The sequence below is a fragment of the Kickxella alabastrina genome (genome assembly GCF_025024165.1).
Source record: "Kickxella alabastrina strain RSA 675 chromosome Unknown BX661scaffold_66, whole genome shotgun sequence".
Taxonomy (NCBI): Eukaryota; Fungi; Kickxellomycota; class Kickxellomycetes; order Kickxellales; family Kickxellaceae; genus Kickxella; species Kickxella alabastrina.
In genome coordinates, this window is record NW_026251537.1 from 9,521 (window position 1) to 33,892 (window position 24,372).

Consider the following 24,372-nt stretch of genomic DNA (forward strand, 5'->3'; position numbering starts at 1 on the left):
ATCATTTTTTATAAGTGATTTCTGTGTCTCACGTGCTTGTGTCACGCCAAGCAACAGAGATAAGTGACAGTAACATTAGTGAAATAGCAGCGCTAGAGCAGGCCAGCTAACCTGCAAGTCATGTATCTGAAATAATAAAATAAAAATAAAAATGGCTAAGCCTCCAGAACAGGTACGACGATCTTCAGCTTTCCGTTGGGCTTGATAAAGGCCTGAGCGCGATTCCTATCATAAGTATCGCGAGGCAAAAAAAAGTTCTTCACAAATACCCTAGACACGCCCACGGGCAAATGGTCAGCAACAGGTACAAAGTGGTTCATATGAGCCTTTTCCTTTGAATTAAATGACGTCGACCTCGTCGAACTGCCAGACGACTGCAAATGCCCAAGCGCCCCACTGTGGGCAAGCGGTTTCCCGCGCTCCCCAATAATAATCATCTGGTCACCAATAAAATCAACGAAAACGCGTTGCCCCGCTTGGGCCACCTTGGGAATAGTGATTTTATACTCGGAGCGCGATGCAAAGTGCGTGTGCTCAGGGAAGTACTCTGTGGGCCGCGGCATCTCGAGATCATCCGGAAGGAACTCGTATTCGGGGTACAGCCGGAAATTCTTCTTCTTGAACCGCTCGTTCGGGTTTGTCGGTTTGGGACAGCTGAGGCAAGGAAGGAATTTGCACCAGGTGCAGCATGGCTCGGCGCGCTTCACCATGCCGTCAGGTTTAGTGCCCACTGGGATGGTCGGCCCCACGTGATGGTGGTGATGAGTCGGTGGCGGCAGCGGCTGATGAGGCACAGGTACAACGACAACAGGCGGTGGGCATGGCTGCGGCAGGCATGGTGACGGTGGACATGGCGTGCAGTGGTTGTCGCATAGCTTTGTCGTAGTCGTCGTAGTCGTAGTTGTTGTTGTTTTCTTGACTTTGCTCTCCTCCTCCCTGCTGCTGCACCCATACGCGGCACCAAACATCGGCTGTGGCCGCGCATGTCCGTCAAAGTGCGACCTCGCATCGGCACGCATTGCCGCCTGCATCCCATTGTGCATTTGTCCGTGGGCATCGAACATCTGCGCAACATTCCCCTCTCTCAGCTGCACATGACCCTGGGGCACTGGCGCCACCTGCGCCGAGCAATCCAACGGTCTGGCGTAAAACGGCTGTTCTGCCTGGTTCCGCGATGGCTGGCGCCATTGATTGTCCGTGGATTTCATCCGCATCATCTCCGATTCCATATTGGCAAACCCAAAATCAGCATCCCCCACCGTGGTTGTAGCGGATCTCGCCCGCACCCTTCCATTCCCAAACGCAGAGTCCGAAACAGACTCCTCAGTTCTCGCCCGGTACCCGTTATTCCCCTGCTGCACTGCAGCAGACTCTCTCTGATGGCAACATCCATGGCACCCGCATCCCTGACCCATACCCCGACATACTATGCGGTGCTCGTGGTGGCACATCTCTGCTCCTTTGCGTACATAGTCGTCGCAGATTTCGCAGCCGGCGACGTAGGCGAAATGACGTTGATTCTGCATACTACTGTGGGGGTCTGTTCCGCTGAAGGATGACCGCCGCATGGCTTGTCCGTCATTTTGGCAGAATAAGGGCTTGGGGATGGCTGCGGGGGCAAAGATGCCTGGGTGGTTGTCTTGCTTGAACTCGTTGAGAAACACGTTGCTCGAGCGGCGGTTGAATATATCGTTATGGAAGGTGCTCATCGTGAAAAGAACAAAAATGAGAATAATAAAGGAAAATATAAATAAATACGTAAAAATAAAAATAAAATAAAAAATGAAGAATTAAAAAAGCAACCAATTTTTTTGTCGTTGCTGTCTTTCATCTTTTTAGGGAATGGAGAAACAATTTTTTTATAGCTGCACTATTGCAAAGAAATAAAAATCATCAACAACAATTACTTGTTTTTTATATTTTTGATGGGGGAAGGTAGTGGTTTATGATGCAATGAGTACAGAAAGAACAATCATTGTCACCATTGGCCCTACCCTCCCTCATCTTTCCTAATTAAGTATAGAAAATGAAATGAGCAACCTGACAAGACCTTTTTGAAATGCAAAAGTGAAGCACTCTGGATTTTAAAAAATCTATGCAAGGACAGAAATGATTCAGGTGTAAACAATAAATAAAAAACACTATATTTCGTGATTCAATCACTAATATAACACCAATTAGCTACCAGCCACTATTGAGATAGTGGGACATTCTCCATAAGGCTAAGGAGTGTCAGCTGGATCTTGTATCACCCAGGGTGTGCACAGTATTGCTTCTTGTAGGTGACTGCAAACAGTATCTGACCATTCAGACCAGCCTCTGTGGATCCGGATCTCACGCACCGACATACTGCTCATGTAGTGGGTGTGAATACTAACCATGTAAGGCTTGTGAGGAGTGTCCGAAATACCACATCCCCTCAAAAAGCCTTTTATCCAGCACACCACTGTGTTTGGCATCGCTGGACCCTTCCCATTCAACTTGAGAAAAACTGGCTCATCTCCCTGCCAGGGAGCATTTTGCCCATACCAAGCAATGTATATGTGAAATCAATTGCGGCAATGTCACGTGATGGCCTTGATTGTTGATAATTGCGACTATTTTGTTATTTGCGGATTTTGATTGTTTAAAGGGGGCTTCTTCATCTCCCTTATAGTGGACTTTTAGGCTTATATTTCAATACATAGTGTATTGTTATTACAGAACCATATTCTGAGAAACATTATTGAGGACAACATCCACAAAATTGCAGACACTATCCATTGAGCCTATGCCTGCACCTAGTGCAGATGGGCTTTGTGGTACCAAAGCAGGGGTTCTAATCCCCTTCACTATACTCCAGTAGAGCTAGCAAGTTTCATGGCCAAGTATTGTTTGAGTCCAGCAGAACTAAATATGACGTGTGCTGCAGTGAACTCCGTATGGCAGTCCTGCTGGTGATCCACACAACATGGCACCTGTAATAACAATACACTATGTATTGAAATATAAGCCTAAAAGTCCACTATAAGGGAGATGAAGAAGCCCCCTTTGAACAATCAAAATCCGCAAATAACAAAATAGTCGCAATTATCAACAATCAAGGCCATCACGTGACATTGCCGCAATTGATTTCACATATACATTGCTTGGTATGGGCAAAATGCTCCCTGGCAGGGAGATGAGCCAGTTTTTCTCAAGTTGAATGGGAAGGGTCCAGCGATGCCAAACACAGTGGTGTGCTGGATAAAAGGCTTTTTGAGGGGATGTGGTATTTCGGACACTCCTCACAAGCCTTACATGGTTAGTATTCACACCCACTACATGAGCAGTATGTCGGTGCGTGAGATCCGGATCCACAGAGGCTGGTCTGAATGGTCAGATACTGTTTGCAGTCACCTACAAGAAGCAATACTGTGCACACCCTGGGTGATACAAGATCCAGCTGACACTCCTTAGCCTTATGGAGAATGTCCCACTATCTCAATAGTGGCTGGTAGCTAATTGGTGTTATATTAGTGATTGAATCACGAAATATATTATATAGGTTAGCTGAGGCTAGCTATCGAGATAATGGGTACCCATCCACCCACACTTTTAAGCGGCTGTGAGATGTTGAGTTGTTTTGTCAGGGGTAAAGAAGAGACCTCTGATTGATAGTATTGTTTGCTTTTTGGATAAGAAAGATAAGATTTGGGCCCTAAATCAGGCTATATGTTACAAAGGGTAAAAATTAAAAGGGATATTTATTTCTTCCAAGAAGAACAATTCCTGGCTGCCCGACAACCATTCCTTATATGCTCTCCCTGGCATATAAACAAGCTAATAGTAACTTATCATCATTACTTAATTGCTACGTGCGTAATCAATTAATCTCAGTAAAGCAACATGCAAAGCCATGTGCCTTAACTGAGACATATACCTACTATCTCGATAGTTAACCTCAACTAACCTATACATAAATAGAGGGTCTGTAAATCAGATCAGTATGATTGTAATTAAGTGGACCCATTTCATTTTTCCTGGCGTGACGTCAATTCCAAATATATGTTTTGGAATTTTGGTGGCTTTTTTGTTTTGTTTTTTTACATTTTCGGGAATAGAGCTTCTATTTTATGCAACCTTCAATTTTTTGGCTTATTGTTTATTGTTTATTGTTTATTTGTGGCGGATCTGATCATTCATTCAATCAATCAATCAATAATTTATTCGTTTATTTAAGCAGCATTTGGTTGTTTGTTTCAATAATCAGAGGGTTTGACGAAAAATGAGCAATATCATGGGGGTTAGTGTGACAAGTAAGCAAAAAAGATTACTAATGTTTTTTGTCTGTGTATGCTTGAATGAATGAATGAAAATTTTATATTATTTTGGAACAAATTAAATGAAAAAATTGAAAAACACCAAACGCCTACCAAACAACACCCTGTCTGTGCGTACTTGGCGCAACATTGCGGAAAAAGTAAAAGTAAAAGAAGAGAAAAAAAGGAATATTGCAGATTGAAGACACCAAGTCCGCTCTATATTTTCCGCCTTTTTCTTCTCAAGCACAGCCGTTCGATTCAATTCAATTCAATTCAATTCAATTCAATTCAATTCATTTTATTTTATTTTATTTTAATTCATTTTATTTATTTATTAACTTTATTAGTATGACACATGTCCTTGCTACAGCGACACAGGCAATGGCAGCGGTCACAAGCACGGTAGGGGCGTCACTCGTAGCTGCCACAGCCACCACAGCCGCACACATGCTCCAGCGGCGCGACGACGACGACGACGATACGTCAACACTCAGCGAAATCAACATTGACGCAACGTTTCTGTTCGACTGGGGCAATGCACCAGGCACCGGGCCATACTTCTCAGCCAACAACATCGACGCAGCAACGCAAATAACATCGGCAGCAATGATGGGCAGCATCTGCCTCCTGGTATTCTCCTGGCTACGCTACCGCACCCCAGAGCTATACTCACACCGGCTGCGGCTGCGGCTTATGCGGCCACCAAATATTCCACACACGCTGTTCGGGTGGGTATACCCATTGGTGACAATGAGCGACCGCCACGTTCTGGAGACCATCGGATTGGACGCATTACTGTACTTCCGCGCCTACCGTATGTTCATCTACATGTTCGCGTGGATGTCCGCCTTTGGCATGGCTGTACTCTACCCGGTCAACTACTTATGGGGCCGCGAGCAGCCGGACAACCTGCCCCACACGGTCTTTGACTCGCCACTGGCGCACGTCGCCGACCTCGGTGGCCGGTACTCTGCCGCCCACGTCGTGGGCGCATACGTGTTCGCCCTCATGCTGTTCTTCCACATCGACCGCTTCGCCCTGCATACGATCTCCATGCGCTGGCACTTTCTGCTTCTAACGCGCCGGTCGGCCACCGCGCGCACCCTACTGGTAACCCATTTGCCGCGCGAACTCCGCTCCGAGCCAGCACTGCACCGCTTTATCGCTGGCATGCAAATCGGCCCAGTCGGCTGCGTGCAATTGGCGCCGGCAGACGGCAAACTGGACGATGCGCTGCAGCAACGGATGCGTGCGCTGGTCAGGCTAGAGCAGGCATACGCCAAAGTGCTCGGCAACCCTTGCCGTGCTCGCTCGTACGACCCTGAGCTGCTCAAGCGCCTGGCTTTGACCGACTCGCCTGAGGCCCGTGCGCTGGAGGAGCAGCTGCTGCGTCGCTGGGCGCGCCGATCATGCCGCCGCACGTGCAGCCGCCGCCGCCACTGGCCCAGAGGCAGCGCCAATGGGGGGGAGGATGAGGGAGATGGAGATCGTGGAAGTCCGGTGGGCCGGCCGCGCACCATGGTATTTTCGGGATGGACCGTCCGGCGCGTCGACGCCATTGACCACTGGCGCCAGCAGCTGGCGGCCGCCGACCGGCAGCTCAGCCAAGCCCAGAAACAGCAACAGCCTGATCTCACCACCGGCAGCAGTGGCAGGGATACCGTCGCCTTTGTCACGATGCAGCGATCCATTGACGCACACATCCTCAGCCAACTCAGCGTCCACGCACGACCCAACACTTGCAAGCTGCGAATGGCGCCAGAGCCGCGGTCAATCGTCTGGCACAACGCTGGCAAACCCTACTCCAAGAAAATGCTGCGATACTGGGCGGGCCTCCTCATGACCCTCGCACTGCTCCTGCTCTGGTGCGTCCCCGTAGTGCTAATATCCACTCTGATCTCGCTGCGCTTTCTGGTGACGCGGTTCCCTGGCCTTGCCGCTGCTGTGCGCGCAAGCAAGTTTGTGCGCTCGCTGCTCAGCTACACGCTTCCGTCGCTGATCCTGACAATCTTCATGACAGTCCTTCCGCGCCTGCTCTGGGGCTTTGTCCTTGCTGGCGGTGATCGGGCATTTGCTGTTGCCGATAAAAACATGTTCATCCGGCATCTTTACTTCCTCGTAATCTATATTGTCATCATCTTCGGCATGTCCGGATCCGTCTGGTCATCGGTCTACCGCATGTTCACTGATTTCGGTGGCTTTTGGAAGCAGCTCGTGCGCGCACTGCCGCAGATGGCCACTTGGTACTGCGTCTATGTTATGCTCTATGGTGCCGGGTACCAGGTGATGAAGCTCTTGCATCTCAAATCCGTCTGCCGCTACTTATTCCTCCAAGCACGTGCCCGTACGCCCAGAGACTATATGCGCGCCATATCCCCTGTGTTCATCGACTGGGGCACATTCCAACCCTACACCGTGCTATTCTTCTTCATCGGCATTCTCTACGCGCAGCTCCAGCCTTTGCTCTTGCCAATGACCACCCTGTACTACGTCGTTGGCCTGTTTGTCATGAAGTACATGTGCGTGTACGCCTGGTACTTCCGCCAACAAATGGCTGGCTCCTTGTGGCCGATGATCGTGCGTCGTATGGTTGTGTGCATTATGGCGTATCAGGCTCTGACCACGGCTATTTTTGCCTCTAACAGTAACCATTGGTTTGTCGCTCCGATGATGGTGCCGATGCTGTTTACATGGTATTACTTTTGGGTTAGGTGCCGGTACTTGAAGGAGCTGGCGCTGTCGCCGCCGCTGCAGCTGATGCAGGAGGCGGAGAGGAGACGGAGGGTGGGTTTGGCCGCAGAGAAGAAGAAAAGCGAGGAGCAGGGAGGGCGCAGCAGCGCTAGCCATGTCAGCCCGAGTGACCTCACAAATCCCAGCATTGATACCAGGTCCAAGCCCACGCCACCATTGCCACCACAGCCGGTGTCGCCCACTAACAGCGACCAAGTGTTGATAGCTAAGCCACAGATCACCCATCATTTCTCTCCCCCCCGGCTGCTCGCAGCCCTGCGCACTGCGCTGCTCCATCCGATCCAAGCGCTCGTCAGCACCGTCTCCTTCTCCCTTGTCTGGCTTGAAGGCGACCCGGCTGAGCCTCTCTGGGCATTCATCGACGACTATGCGTTCCCTGAACGCGTCGACCCACAGGCCACCCAGCATCCGGCTGGCGGCTCTGCTGAGGGTTCTAATATGCCGAAGGAGCAGCCGGGATCGCTTGTGGAGATCTTTACGGATGCCGCTAAGGGACTGCCCCGGGGGTTGAGGAATATTGCTCACGAGATGTTTGTTAGATTCGAGATTCCACGTGCGCAGCTGGATTGCTCAGAGGTCACGCATCCGACGGCTGCAAATGTGGAGAGCGCGGATGACTATACGGCGAGGGAGGCTGAGCGCAGGAGGAGGAGGAAGCAGAGGGAGGACAGCGATGAGGTTGGTAAGGAGTCGGGAGATACTCGGGTCGTGCTGACTTCCATGACCCACTCAACATCCGACGGCGCATCACTGCTGCTGGACCAGCAGAAGAGTAACCCCCCACCACCAGATAGCGCCCAACAGCACAGCATCAACACGGACTTTAGTCTTGCGCCAGCCACCAGTCCCACCGATCCACTACCAACCTACCCACCGACCAGCAACCTCCACACTCTCCAACAAACACAGTCGCAGCAGCTGCAGCAGTACCAGCAGTACCAAATGCACAGCAGCGAGCTCCCCTACGGCACCCAAATGAACCGCAAATACACGGATTTCGCCCAACCAAACAGCTCCTTCACCGCAGGTATTCTGGACTCTACCAACTTTACTTACCAACACCCGGGATTCCACGGAAACCTCCCCTCGTTGTGGCTGCCGGTACAGCAGTTGCGGAAACGCGTGGAACTGCGGAAAACAACTAGACAGAGGATCCGCCAGGCACGCTGGGCTGTGGAGGACCTGGTCGAGGATAATATATTGGGCGAACGTGCAGCAGAGAAAATACACCAGACTGGGATGAACCTCAGACAACGGATGCGCAAGGATCCAGCGGATACGCAGAATTCATCCCAAAAGGCTGAGGAAACCAAAAGCTCGTCGGAATCAATACCTTTTGCGCCTGCGCCGGAGAATAGTTCCTTACAGGACGTGCACCGTAGGATGGAGAATCTGCGTGTTGAACGGAATTGCTCTTTGCTGGGGATTGATCCCAAAGTAATGCGCTTGTGGGATCCAACGGGTTTGCATCGCGGATGTGCGGTGCCTGAGAGTTTAGACAGCTCAATGAGGGGTACTACTGATGGTAGTGCGATGGCTGAAGAGCAGGCGGAGGAGATGCTGCACGAAGAGGAGAGTGGAAGTGAGTCGGATAATACTGATGGTGGTGAAATCTCGTTACACAGAGTATAGTCTTTTCTTTCTTCTTTTATCATTATTATGTAATTAATGTATTGCTTAGTAATTATATTTAATTGTAATAATTATAGATATTGCGCCACTTTAAAATAGAACAAAAGTCGGGGGTTGTTGCTGTTTTGTAGAGAAGAGGCGGTGGTGTGGTGAACATGTATTGTTTGTTTGCAACTTTTTGTTATAATTTGTTTTTGTTAAAATCAAAAATTGTTCATCTCATTTAAAAAATACAAATCCGCTCCATCCACCAAAAAATTTGCTTTCTATAAATTCAACTATTTTCTCTCTAATATTTTTCAATACATTTTATTTTGTTTCCTTTTTTGCTTTTTTTGCTTTTTTTGCTGTTGTCACAGGCAAACTGTCTTTTGCATCTTTCATTTTGGCTGAAGTTCCTGAACCTACCAGAGTCACTACCAACAGCTCTGCAAACAGTCCTGATAGAAGCTCTGGCAAATAGTCCCGTCATAATTTGCTTAGAAGATGCCATTCATATAGATCACCGTTAATACTAGATATAATGTGTATTGAAATATTGTGAATTGTAAACAATATACATTTTTTTAGACAGCAACACCGAGTCAATAAAACAAAATTTTTAAATACTGCTAATTAAATGAATAAGAAAAACACGGGATGTAGACGCCACAAAGCCCAAGTTTTGTCACGTAAGCATCACCCTGGAATAAGAGCAAAACAACTTTTTTGGGGACCAGGATGGATATATTTATTAAAACATTTATGTGGGCTCGGATTGAATGAAAATTGAATATTATTGCTGAACGAATTAAGTAAAAAATATTAATACATCGAACGAATACCCAAACTACACCCTCTTGTGGAGACCAAATATAAACCTATGAGCCTAGACGAGTTATTTTAAAAATTATCTAGCCCCAGCAATGCGAATGGCAGGTCCAGTGCTGCCTTGCGGCTGCTCCTTTTCCACCCATTCAGCAAAGTTAAACCTCCAGAATTGGGCAAAATTAAAGGCAGCCATTGGTAATAATTCTTATCTCCAGAGCCATGATGACAAGCGTCACTGCTCTAAAGTTTAAGAGGTTATCTCCCCACTGTCGCGCTATATGGGGGTACGGCTGCTCCCCTCGCATCTCTGCTGCGATCTGTTGTCTGTGGCTGTCACATACACCAACACCTCCTCTTGGGCGTAATCTCTGCATTAATGTGGGCTTGGGTTGTTATTTTGTACTTTGTACTTTGTAAATAAAAAGAATATAGAGTTTAAAGGTAAAAAAGCTGACTGCATTCTATGCTAAGCAAGCAAAAATAAAAATAGAAAATAGAAAAGCCGATTTCATTTATAATATAACTAATGTGATAGTAAGAGGAGGGAAATTTAACCAAATTAAAATGTACATGCCTCAAAATAGTTTTGTTCTTTTTACTCATCCACTTTTTAATTATTATTATTATTATTATTATTTAGTTGACCATATATTTAAGATATTTTATACACAGGCTTTATAACATATTATTAATCGCATGGCAATACCTGCCTTTCTCTATGCCCACGTGGACGTAATGCTAGACGCACCGGTGACTGAAGCCTCCGCTTACCAACTAACGCGTTCTGTTTTTTTTCCTGGTGCAAGCTGCCATTAAACAGGCTGTTCGGTGCAGTTTGTTTGGCAAACTTTGCGTTCTTATTAAACAATTTCAACAGTCAGTCAATGGAATCGATTACAGAGTTGGCAGCCGTTTTTTTTCTGACTGGGTTCTTGCTTGTGACCCAGTCCAACATGTATAAAAACTAGCAATTTTGTATGTTCCATTATGCATGCCACACGCGCCTATCAAACAAGCCAGTACTTAAGCAACCACACTCTGTCTGCCACCATCTTGAGCATAGCCCTATAGATGTACTCTGCGTGATGTGCGCTTGGTCAACTTGTTCGAAAATCAATACAAGGTTTTGTAAGCAATTTATTCATGCTCAAAGGGTTCAAGTTGCTTAGACCATTGCACCAGCGCCAACTAACCAATGAAGAGTTTGTTGATTCGGAGCAACAAGCCGTTCTCCTTTCTCAATTTAACGACAATCGATTGGACCCAACTAAAAAGTAAGTAAAATTCACTCTTCAAATTCACACCATCCCAATCCAACTTATTTACAACAAATACCAGGCACTAAAAACCAATTTTACAATAATTCTTATTCAATTTCAATCAACATAGGTTTTTCATTCTGTGCTATTTGCTTGCGAATGAGTGGAAGGGGCCGGCACTGAATGTCTTTGGCAGAGCCCTCCCTGGAGTTTTAGATACGAGGTGCCGCATGATATATATAACCATTCTCCCTATAATCGGAATCAAAGGCTTTCTTAACTATCAAAAGCTAGCCATTTTGGTTATTGTTTGGATAAGCCTTACCATCCTGCCTATATTCAACCAATATATTGATTCGCTAAACTCATGTATTGTGCAAAAAGTTGGAAGAATGGTGTTAATGAAAATACTGAATGGGTCTATTAATATTCATTTCAGACGAATCAATGCTAATATGGTAGATTTGTATTTGCAAGCTGTCATAAGGATATACGTTGACACAATACAAGCAATTGGACAAACATTATGTAAACCAGCCAGTATTTGGATAATGACTGAGCAAATAGGTTGGCCTTTTGTTATTCCAATAATTACCACTGCTGCAAAGTCATGACAACATGTGGATCTAGGTTAAAAACAGCAATTCAAGTATAAAAACAGACTAGAGAATGCACCCAAATTTTACGAACAGCCAACCAGTGCCATTAAAAACCTGCAAGCAATCAAATTTTACGCCTGGGACAAACTATTCAAAAACAATGTCAAAGACAAGTCACATACAGGATTCATTATGTCTATGGAATGGCAAATTGCAGAGATTCTTGTCGACATCTTAAGCTGTGCCACATTACATATAACCTCTGAAATAACGCTGCTGGCATACCTTGAGAGATCCAAAGACGTTGTAACCTATTCAGATATTGCTCTGCTCTTAATCTGTATTAAATTGCTTCCTTTATTTATAGAAAGATGAAAGATAATATTCATTATATTGAAAACCTGATCAAGCCGGAGAATAATCGCTATACGGAAATTTACAGCAAACTTGCAACCAATCCATCTGTTGTAAAGCTTACAAACTGCCTGTTCAGCTGGGGCAGCGACAAGTTTACATTTAATACAATATTAATGCGCATAGAGGCCGGCGAGTATGTCACTGTTGTTGGAGGGATTGGCAGCGACAAGTCATCACTTCTTTCTGGCTTGTGTGGTGAAATACCCATTGCCAGCGGCCAAAGCTCTGTGCGCGGCAGCATTGTATATCTCTGCCAAGAGGCTTTTGTAATCAATGTCACGTTCCGCAAAAATGTACTTATGGGGGCTAAATACAAATAAAAAACATTTTAATTGGGTGATCGAGGCCAGTGCTTTAACAGGGGATGTCACGCATCTTCCGGCTGGCGATATGACCAAAATTGGCCGCAACAGCATCAATCTGTCGGGCGGACAAAAGGCTTGGGTGGCTTTAACGAGTAACCAAAATAAAAAAAGTGTAATACTAAAGAGAAAGATACCTGAGCCATTATGCTCTTAAACTAAACTCTATTCTTTTTGGGAGGTTGTTATAGGGCGCTGCATTTCCAAGCAGATGTGTACATCTTTGACGACTTGCTCTCGGCCGTCGACGTGCAGGTTGAGCGGTATATTGTTGAGAATGTGCTGATTAGTGGTGGTATAATAAGCAGCAAGACGCGCGCTCTGGTTACTAACGCCGAAGACCTGGTTCCGTTTAATGTTAAAATTGTTACGCTTGTGGATGGCCACGCTAAAGTTGTCGAGCAGACACCCGCATAGTCTGTAGCAACTAGCGTGGCAGATTCCAAAGAATTAAAAAATTTAGAGACATCTAATACATTAGAAACTGAAACTAACAATTTGGATAAGGTTAAAGTTAATAAGGGCACGTTCACATTCCGCCAAGAGATAAAAAACTCTGGTTTAAAAATATTACATGTAATATTTTTAAACCAAAGTGGTTATTTAATTGTAGCTTTAATCATTGCATTAAAAGTGTATTAGTTGATGGCTATCTATTGGTTGATGGCAATCAACTGATTAACCAGTCTTGGCTGTTTAGCAACACACAAACAATAAGTCACACAGTGACCAAAGCAATATGCTTTCTACCCTTTACCTTTCACAGTGCATGGCACTTATTTATTAAATATACTTTATATCATTATAGTTTATCTACACGTTCATACAACGTTCCTATATTCCAACAAAGTGTTCAACTCTTACGCACTGTACTATACCGAGAGCTGGAAGCTTAACTTAATGACAGATAAAAACTCAGTGACTGTGCTTTCATTGCTGAAAAAGTATCTGATCATCAATGTATTTGTTGAAATAGCCCGATCACAGATTGACGATATTGAAAGTTGGGCAACCAAAAAATATTGGACAGGTAGTTTGTCGTAAAAATTGAAAAAGCTCCTAATTAATAGCATCCTATTTATGCCCTTGGAAACTTCCGAGCGACTTTCTGCATTGGCAATATTAGAGGTGTACTGTTATAGTAAGAGGGGGTGTGAGGAGCACTAGTTGTCTAGTGTTAAAAGTTAGGGGTGATTTTATAAAAGGTTTTATTACTGATGTTTCTAAAGTACTACTAGGGGCCGGCCTCATCTTATATATGTGCCTCGTCGCCTTTGTTGCGCACATTGTCAATTGTGCGCTCCGTTGGTGAGAACTGGATCTTCTGCAAGCAGACCGGTATCTTGGCAAGTCAATGTTGTGGTTTTTGTGCGTGTATGCTCATGCGTGTGCATTGCAAAATGGGGAGCATGTTTGGGCATCAATGTAATGCCTCCCTAATTTACACCTGCGTTATCCAATTAGCGTCCTATCGATCAGCACGCAGGTGGAAACCTGTTTCGCGATTCTCGACCTCAACATATACTTCCATATCTTCAGTCTGCCCAACAGTACAATGACTATGTTGGCTTAATGTTATTGGACATATATTTTGTCACTTTGCTATGTAATTTTAGCAATTGTTACAATTGTGCAAATGGCTCAATTGGCACCACAATTGATTATAGTGTTTGAGTTTTTTTTGTATTTTTCTCAACTATAACAAGTGAGCTAAAGTCCGCGCTTGACAAAAATATTAAAAAATTACTAAAAGACAATGAGTTTTTCGGAAATTGGGTCAGATTTGCATTAATAGTTGATAGCCGACAATATCAGCGTATACATAATGTATCAGCCAGATTCATTTCCAGTTACAAAACGCATAGCGCTAATAGTTTGCTAATTTTGCAAAACCAGTTTTTAGTACATTCTATGAATGTTTTATCAATATTGATGTGTCGCGATATATCTGCCACTATAATTCTGCCATTCAATATCTGGTTTAGAATATACGCGAAAACTACTGTGAAACAGGGCCATATGGACACGACCACTTTTCTAATTTACAGGCTTGATGCGTGTCTGAACAGGTTCTTCAAATTTAAAGTTTATGGAAATTCCTTTGCCAGCGCTTTATTGCCATTTTATATTTATATTGATAATCTAAATCGCGAGGCACCATCTACAATTGAGGGTTCAAGGCCAGAACCCAGTTGGCCGCAGAATGCAACGATTGAGTTCCGTAATTACAATATGTACTACCGCTTATATTTGGAAATGGTCATCAGGGACCTTACATTCACTGTTGGTAAAAACGAGAGGATTGGAATTGTAGGCCACACAAGTGCAGGCAAGAGATTGGTCCCATACGCGCTGGTGGGCTTGGTTGAACCGGCTAGCGGCCAAAGCATCATCGACGGTGTTGTCATTTTGACCATCGGACTGCAGGACCTCCGGTCGCACATTGCCATCATCCCAGAAGATCCAGTGTTGTTTGAAGGAGTCATCCCCAATAACCTCAATACAGCCAACAAGCATACTGACAACAAGGCTTGGGCAGCTATTAGCGTGGACCAAATCAGCAATATTCTCTATACTCCAATAGAAAAGTACGTCAAGCCTTTGGATAAAGATGATTTTTCGAAGAGACCATGGATCGAGGGCATTAGGTTAAACAAATGGATCAAAAATGGTGGTAACAATTTTAGCATCGGCTAGCGGCAGCTCATCTGTCTTTGCAGGACTCTGCTTTGGTGGCGCAACATTATCCTTCTGGATGAAACGACGGTCAATATGGGTACCAAAACCGATCAAATCATGCAAGATGTTGTCCGCCACGAGTTCAAGGAATGCATCATGCTAACCATTGCACATTGTCTGGGCACTATGATAAACAGCGACCGCATTCTGGTGATGGACTACGGCCAGATAGCAGAGTTTGACACGCCCGGCAATATATTTACTGACAAGAACAGCCATTTCTTGCAGTTGGTCAAGAGCGTGGAACTCAACCATGGTGTGTAGAAATGTTTGAATTAATTGTATTTACTAGTATACCCCATTGAACATATTGTATCCAAAAACTAAAAGTATAGAGTGAATTAAATTTATACTAAGTACTTGCAAAGAAAAGGGCAACTGATGGGCATTGTGCTACAAAGGAAATGTGTGCCCAACATACAAAGACTCACAGCCATAAAAGGGGCAAAACAAGCATTTATTAGTTATTTTCTTCTCTTTTCTTAGTTTTTACGGAATAGAAGTTTAGTATATTTATTGAATTCATTCTTTAACAATGTACGAGTAGGATCAAAATGATATTTCTTATTTGCAATGCAATTTCTGGGTCCCACTTGTAGCCATGTCGCTATTGGCGAGCAATTGGAAAAAGTTGAGCGTGTGGCGCCAAGGACCCCACATATTTTTCTCTACTAGAAAATATCTTCAGCTCCCCTTCAGTATTTTTCACTACTTTTTGTGTATTCCATTGTTCACTCATTCTCTTCCAATAACAAGTGTAAAATAAATAATGATCACGCAACCTTTTTCTTTAAAATTGGATTCCTTTATAAAGAAAAAATAGACTGTACAAAATAAGAGAAAAAAAATGAAATCCTTACTAGAATTATTTTTCTATTCCGTGTTTCTTCCGTGCTTTTTCTTTACATTTATAAAAAACAGCACCATTGTGTTTAACGCAATGGTGCCAAGCACCGCCCTTAATAGCTTTTATAAAAAGCTTTCTGGTCAACCACAATTAATTAAAAGACGTAAGAATAAAACAAAAACGATGTTTTCACATTTGTTAGACATTATGAATGACAAGTTTGATTCATGTATTCTTTTTTCTCTATTGCAAATACCATATATTTATTTATTCTGCACTTTTATTACATATATAGAATTCATTTTTTAAATTACAGCATTAGTTATGACGGCGCTCACTCGTTTTTTTTCCCCAGCTGACTGGCCGTTAGAAATTGTGTCTAAAATTGCTGCCCATTTAATTGACACCGATGCCTGCTCCAACTCGGCAACAACTTACAAGCCAAAATTCTCAGCCGGCACTCGGTGCACACAGGCTGAAGCCGCAGCGGGCATGCTTGGTACCTGTACAACATGGTCGCAGAGCGTCCACCGCGAGCTCTCCAAACATATTTGCCTCAGCCTAAACGCCCAGTGCAACAGGCACACATTAGAAAATATTAGGAACGTGCACCTCGCACGCAAGGTCAACATTGAAATTCTGGTTAACGACCTTATTAACGGCGCCTTTATTGGCAAACACACTGTTGATATGGAGTTTGACCACGTGAAGCACTTGGAGCTTTGCATTACACAGGAAGAGCCCAGGCCCACTGTGCGCAATGAGAGTGACTGGCTTTTGAGACGCCAGCAGACAAAACCATTTATAGCGCTCATTAAAAAAATGTTTCCAAATATTCACACTCTATCCATGCGTAGCAACCCGAATCGGTCCATTTTATGGGCCGAGGCTACAACCAGCATATTCAGTAGTCTTTCAAGCTATATATTGGCCCGCCAGGAAGTCCCGGAACTCATTTTTTCTGCGTACGGCTGCTCCCTTTCCTCGCACCACATCCCCGTTGTGACTGCCGGACTGACCCAGATTAAGCTGGGCATGGTGACATGGAGCGAAGAAGGCCATGTCGAAGTGGTACACCGCAGCAGAGCAACTCTCCGCAAGCTAGAAATATCTTACGCGCGCACAACCCAGTGTCTGGGCCTTGTGTGTGCACCCTCAGGAGAGCCCATTTTTTATCCGCAGGTTACGCACCTCAGATTTGGCGTATACAGCGGTGTGGCCATCAACTTACGCAATCACTGTCCTCACCAGCCATTCCCCAAGCTGGAGCACCTCCAATTCCCCGGTGTGTTCCCGTTTGCCAACGATACGCTATTCCGGGGAATAGAAAAGAGGCTCAAGAGTCTAACGCTAGCTGTGAGCAGCCACGGGCTGGAGCTGTTTAAAAAGTCGCAGTTGTCTGCGCCTAATTGCTACACGCAGCTAAAGTCCGTTGACATCCACATTTTGCCCATTGAGGATCCGTTCTTGATTCCCGGGCAGCTCAACGATGACGGATTGAGCAATGCGGATATAGAGAATAGCCAGCGCCTGGCGCTGACTGTGGGCTCTGGATTGACCTCAGTTAGAATTGACTTGGGCGCGGAAGCATCTAAACAGTCTCTGTTTAATCAAATCAGAATATCACCGCACGCGGGTACGATTAAGACGCTAGATTTGGGCGCCACACAACTGACCATAGACGAAATAGACGAGCTCACTCGTCTCCTCCCCAATCTGGTGCACCTGAAGTATACCATCAAAAGTATCCTTGACAGCGATGTCGCTGTATCGGTGCATTCAAACCAGCGCACAGGCGGAAAATTGTACCAGCTAACTTTAATGACAAACGCGGCCCCCAAAACTGCAGACCACCTTGGCGCTTATGTTGCTTCGGTCTGTGCGCATTTTAAATCTGTAATTCGCTTCAATGTGCTCTCAGACGTTGAGTGCAAAATGGAGCTGGTTACAGCGTACAAGACCATTATTAACACCGAACTGAAGTACCAGAGCAAGGAAAATATGCACTTACACCACTCAACTTTGGTTCGATTCAAAAAAAATGTCGTCGACCCAAACTATCTGTATTATAATTAATACATAATAAACAAGCCCACACATAGTTGTGGCTAGAACCGTTGCATATTATTTTATTTTATCTTTCTGTTTATGCATAAACCAATTTGAAACCAATCGCTTGCCTAAAATTATCATTGGAAACAAAAACATTCACTTTCTTATAATATTTATATAAAATGGTTACTAGATGCTTGCAAAGAAAGAGTAAAATTTCTAAATGGAAATGTATCAAATATTAAAACATTTATTTATAAACTTGTTAAAATTTTAATAAATGTTTTGAATCTAATAGAACTTTTGTATGTTTTAAACAGAAAGCCTTCATGAGCGTATAGCTGCTCTTATGCGCTTAGGCAATGAATGTGCTAAATTTGTATAGTAGTAGCTGGAATATTTGTCCAATAAATTTGTGCTCGCTCGAATAGTTTGCCAATGTTTTTCGGATGATTGTCATAGCTGAAAAAATGGGTTTTCAGCAGAGCCTAAAGGTTTTTGATAGGGTTGAGATTGAGAAATTGTGATAACCATGGTAAGACGTTGATATTGTGATTATATAGCCAGCTTTAAGTCCCACGGGCTGTGTGTTTAGGGTTATTGTCCTGTTGAAAGATAACTGATACCATTTGTGGAATTAATACTCTCCAAAGCGGGCAACAAATATTTGTCCAGTATTTGAGCGTACATGGCACCATTCATATTGCTATCAATACAAACCAAAAAAACTGTCATTAGCGTGGAAAGCACCCCACACCATCAGATCTACTACCATATTTCATAGTGAGCTGGATATATTTGGCCTCCATATCGTTGTTGGATTCCTTGATAACAAAACTCCTGTGGCTAGTGTCAAAGCATTTAAAGCTTGTATTTGTCTGTCCAAAGAACCCGTTCCCAATTGGATTCGGTCCACTCCTTATGTGCTTTTGCCCATCTGTACTGCAACTTTTGGTTGTTTTTGGTGACAAATGGGTTTTGCCTCAAAACACGAGAGTGATACCGAATGCGAGCAAGATATCTCTGGGCAGCTTGCCTATTTAGCTGCAATTCTCTTTTTGACGTCTTTTTGGTAAGCGTAGCTAGATGGCCAAATTACAGTTGCAACCATTGGTACCCCCATTATTGATAGAACAGTACAGGCTACAACTGGCGTGGCTCCTCACATGTATAATGCGGCCCACCCAGCGGGAGAAACAGTGCCTGAAATCAGACGGGGCTTTTGGAACAGAGATATTGCGACAAGCTTAAACATGCGCATCATCAACTGCCTCAGCAACGGATTTGGTACTCCTGCTCGGTTCACTCGATCAGTAACAAAAGACAATTGGGACAAATATGCGCAAAATTTAGCCTATGCCTATTGTCTGTCATCAAAAGAGAAATATCCCAAGCAACGAAAAATTGAACCCATTCTCGATTGGCAGTCTGAGTAATCAGCGAGCGGGTGATGATGATGCTTTGTATTTCTTATATTTTTGTTTTATCTTTTATATTTATTTAGGCATGGTTGCATGGTCGCATGTCTCTTTGACAATAAATATTTTGCTCATTGTATTGGAAAGAAAAAAGATGCAAAGCCCCTTATTATAATGAATTAGCGTGGTTTTTTGTTGAGCTCTATTTATATAAAGCAAAGAGTAATAATAAAAAAATCACGCGTGCGCTATTTTTTTGATTATCTGTATGGCAAGCGATAATATCAGTAAAAATAATTTTGTATCAAGTGCGCGTTTTTTAAGCTTGCTTTTATTCTCTATATTTATTTTTTTATTTATTATCTACTTGTATTATACTTTTTATACTTTATTATTCCTGCCATATATGATGTTAGCAAAGTACTCTTTCACGCCCGCCCTATCTAGCATGGTCGACAAAATGGGTATTCCGCACAAGGTAAGTAAGGTTTGCAAGCACGCAGAGGTCAAGAATTCATAAATGACCATTACAATGGTATTGCCACATCGTCACTATATGCACTTGTCACCAATACTGCACCGCGCATTATATTTTCCTATATGTTTTCTGCTTCCACATCTGCTTTATTGTTGCTTGGCCATTTAAAAAAATAAAACTTTATTACTCTTTTACTCTTTCCTCTTGTAGTACAAGGAATATCAGTTTGACGGCATGGCACGGCTCGTAAACATGGAAATGTTTGACATGCAGACAAAAAACGCAGCAATCTTTGAAATAAATGCCAAACTCAAATCAATCGACCTTTCGCATATTCTAAACACTGGACAGGTACATAGACTGCGCGATGATTTGCCCGAGTCTCAATGTCGCTTTGGTGTATTTATTTTTACATACGCCCCGTGTATATTGCAGAAATCCGCCATTATTGCCTGGGCCTGGCTTCCAAAAGTTGCCAAGCCACATGATCGCGAAATCTATACAACTCTACTGCCGGAGTTTACTCGACAATTGCGCTCTTATGATTGCGTTTTTGAAATTAGCGATTGGAGCGAGCTGAGCAGGAAGGCGATATTTTCCAAGATTCAATCAGAAAAACTAAGCAATACTACCTTAATGAAAAAACTTGTCACAAGGAAAAGGAGAAACCCTTGGTTTTCTAAATAACCTTAATACTTTGTCTGGGTCGGGATTTTCTGAAAAATCAGCTGAAACAGAAAATTAGTCAGAAGCAGGTGTCACTTGTCATTTAAAGTTCAAATTCCGCAATCTATGGAATTGTAAGCTTTACAACAGGACACACCAACAAAGAGCTGTTCAGCTGGCTAAAAAAAGATAAACAAGCCAGAAATTTGGCCGACGATCTAGACACCAATCCATTTAACATATATATTAGTGACTACTCTGCTCGCCATGACACACTCACTAATACCAGCAAAGACAGATACCACCAGCAATGAAACGCGTGGCCAATGATACTTTGTTGGAAGGTGAGGAATAGTAGCCAAAACCACATGCCCATTTTGGCACGTTCGTGTCATACATTTTTGGGCAATTTTCAAGTTGGCAGAATGATATATACTCCCTTTGGGTCTTATTGGTATTTAATTTTTCCCTCAATAAAACAAATATGAATACAACAAATAAAATTTTCATAGTAACGAGTAAAAATAAAACGAACCTCCTCATTCCCGATGATCAGCACTCCATCTTCAGCAAAGGGGCCAGTAAAAAAGTATCTGGCTGGAATGGGTGCAGTGGACACAGGTAGATCCCTAATTTTACTGTATTAGAGCGCCGATATATGAAGTGCAGAATTGGGAAAGATTGGAAATCGACCGACTTTGGCCGAAATATCCATTACTCTTCCGAATCATATTGTGCTGGTCAAATAAAATATTTGTTACCAACACCAAGGCGCAGCGCCGTGTGGGCAGCACTGTAAAGGCCTTGTTGGCATTTGATATGAGCCAGCAATGTCAGGCATGGGTATTACGGCAATAGTGATGATCTTGTCTGTGCTGATCCTTAAAGATGGGAAGAGGAGAATCCGGTATGTGGGTTGGGCACCACAATATGCAGGCGCAAGGTGAGTATTGATGAATGCCTTATCTATATGGATTGGAATGGCGTTCTTTTGTCTTTCACCAAAAATATCTGAAATGTCAGGATCCCGCTTTTGACGCTCTGTTGGGAATCCAGGTGACCTTGGGAAGAAACTCCCTCACTCAGCAGCCGCAGGGACTTACTTTTTTCAAATCCGAATTTATGTTCTAGGATGTATCTGCGTAATTAAAGACCCTGGAAACCCCTACTCAGTGGGACTCATCAATGCACACATACGCAGATCATGGTTGTCTACATTTTTATAACAGCTAATTATGCTTTCCCCGAGCAGCAACCAATTGTGTTTATGCCAATAAAATACACTATCAAGTAACTCCATTTTGTACATATTTGCATGATGCATCAATAAACGCAAAATACTGCGGGCCGCTTGTTCCATGCGTGTCTTGTGTAGCCCAAAATACAAAGAAATGCAATTTTGCATTGTAAAGTTGTTTTCACGGAACCTTCTTTTTGGCCTAATTATTATTTATTATTTTTACCCCGTTTTTTCTAAAATAATACATTTTGGATTTACTCTTTGCATGCGGACAATATTATATTTTTATTTTTTATTTGTATACAAGTATTCTTGTTTGCACTCGGGTGCAGCAGACATATGCAAAACTGGCCATCTCTGACCTCCCCTTACAACTACCCCCACCTCTCCCCTTTTAACACCCCCTCCTCATCATATGAGGCACCGCTGACGGACAATGGTACAAGCATATTGATCGTTTTCAAGCATGTGGCGCTGCGTATATTATTATTTTACAAGCACAGACAGATGAATCCCTTGTTTTTTGTTTTATTCTCTGAGCAACAGCTGCCAAAGTTTTTATTGGGTTGATATTTACGGTTTTTTTTGTAAAACGTTTATAAATACTGTGCATCCGGGAATACTTCGTTTTTTAGAAAAAACACCAACTTACAAAGTTCCTCTTCTCTTTTCTGCGCTTCATTTTTTACAAATACTTTTAAAACATCTCTCTAGCCAAAACTGTTAAAGCTTAATATATTGAGTTTCTTAATTTGTTATTATCCACACCTACGTACACCCCACTTACACACATATATCACAATTCATTCAACAATGTTCCAGTTCCAGCCGATGAGCCTCGAGCCGCACATGGTAGGCACCCATCATAGCTACTTTATAAAATGCAATAGCGCCTATTTTTGGGATGCAGACATTTACAAATCCACGCATCCATAACACTAATCCACAACCAATCGACAAATCACTTTGCTTTACTGTTATTCTTCTATAGCCTCCCATGCCTACATTTGGCAGACGTCCTAGTGTGACAAACACCCAGCTCTACAACACTTCATCATACAAGTACGCAATCTTTGATCTGGACAAAACTAGCAAGGAGGTCTACTCGCCAGCCAACACAAACAACGACGACTTTGCCTCATTGAGATCATTCCTCCCTGTATACAACTGCTGCTACGCCGTCTACAAACTGACCTTTGTCAAAAATATGCGGTCAACGAGCGTTGTTATTTTTTACACCTGGCTGCCTGCTGAGGCTGCGGAGGCCGAGAAGCAGCGGTATTTGGCAAACTCTAACGAGGTTGCTCAGCAGCTGAGCCACTATGACTTTAAGTTCGAGTGCACAGAGTGGCGGGAATTCCAGCATTTCATTGCTGTTTCAAAGGTCAACCGGTATATGAAAACCATTTACAAGTGAGCAGTTCGAGGGGAGGGGGAGCCAGTCTATTTTTACTATTATGTCAACAACTGTTTTATTTACTATTTTCTTTAGGGCTACTCCTTTGTGGTGATCTGCTTGTTTGGTGTGCATTCCTGGCCGTTTGTGTGTGTATGCATCTTTCTATTAGTATTTTGAAACTTTGCACACTCACGTCCATTCACATGGGTTGCACACTTCAGGTTTTTTATTTCGTAAGGTTTTTCATGTACACGAAACGCACACATTTTTATATAGCTTATTTTATTAGTCCTTTATGTTTTAAGAAGCCAATTTACGATCAACATCGATGATTTTCCAAAGGTGAAAATATGCCTGGCTTGCTCAACACTTTTTTGTATTGCATGTTGGATGATAATAGCAGAAATTCAGGTATTTATACCAAAATCGTACAACGTGAGAGCAAGCATATCTGATGACATTTTCAATTTCTTTCTACTTCAAAAATAGATGGTTTAAGTATTCTTAACATTGTTGAATGCTTCGACGAATTTTTTCGGTTAGAATACGCGTGCGTGTTGCGATTTGCTCAGTGTTGATTGCTGCAAAAACCTGATCGATGCTTGGATATTTGTGTAGAGGAGGCGGAGGGGCAGAGATGGGCGAGAGAACGCACATCGCAAAATGCCACACTGTAAAAAAATTGTAAAAAGTGAAAGGGTTTTTTAGTAGATCAGCCTAATAAAAAGTGATAAAATTGTTGAAGTGCTCCCAAAAAAATTCAACCATGCAATTGTCCGATTTGCAGCAGATAGGGCGGTCTGGTATTATTTTCATCAACAGTGAAATGCAACTTTTGCGGACTGCATCCATTTTTCTCTTTTCTCTTTTCTTGTTTTTTGAGAGGCAGATATGGTGCGATTTGTCTACGATCATGTGTGATGTATCGGACAGGATACATATGGCATTGTTGTTATTGTTGTTCATTGTCTATTTTTGGTGCGCAGGCTGCAAACGGTGTTCACTGCATGGTAATTTATTTCCAAGCACTGGTTTCCGTGAAAAAGGACAATGACAGAAATTGCTGTGCATGCTAAATTAAATCAAGTGCGGGTCAATTTCTTAACATGGTTTCTGTCTATTTTGCTCACGCTTGCAAGGTCGTAGTGCTGGTGTGTGTGTTCAGCCTATTGCATTTTATAAAATTTGATGGTCATGTATTTTTTCCACGAATACAGATTGAGTAAATCGATTTCAATCGCAAGCCAAGTCAAGTCAAGCCAAGCCAGGTCAGGTCAGGTCAGGTCAGGCCAGGTCGATTCCACACACAGTTGCTGAGCGACGCGCTGAGTTTTCTCCGAAGAAAGGAGAACACATAAACAGAGCCCAAGCAATGAGGATTGTCACTTAAATTAGCACCAAATTACTAATCTTAACATAG

The 24,372-nt window shown here is 43.4% G+C and overlaps 1 protein-coding gene across 1 annotated transcript; it reads left to right on the plus strand.

Moving 5' to 3' along the window:
- Positions 1–22,337: 22,337 nt before the first annotated feature.
- BX661DRAFT_88847 (uncharacterized protein) lies at positions 22,338–23,009 on the plus strand. Its single transcript, XM_051539557.1, has one exon. The coding sequence runs from the start codon at positions 22,551–22,553 to the stop codon at positions 22,968–22,970; it is 420 nt and encodes a 139-aa protein (XP_051388507.1). The 5' UTR covers positions 22,338–22,550; the 3' UTR covers positions 22,971–23,009.
- The last annotated feature ends 1,363 nt before the right edge of the window (positions 23,010–24,372 follow it).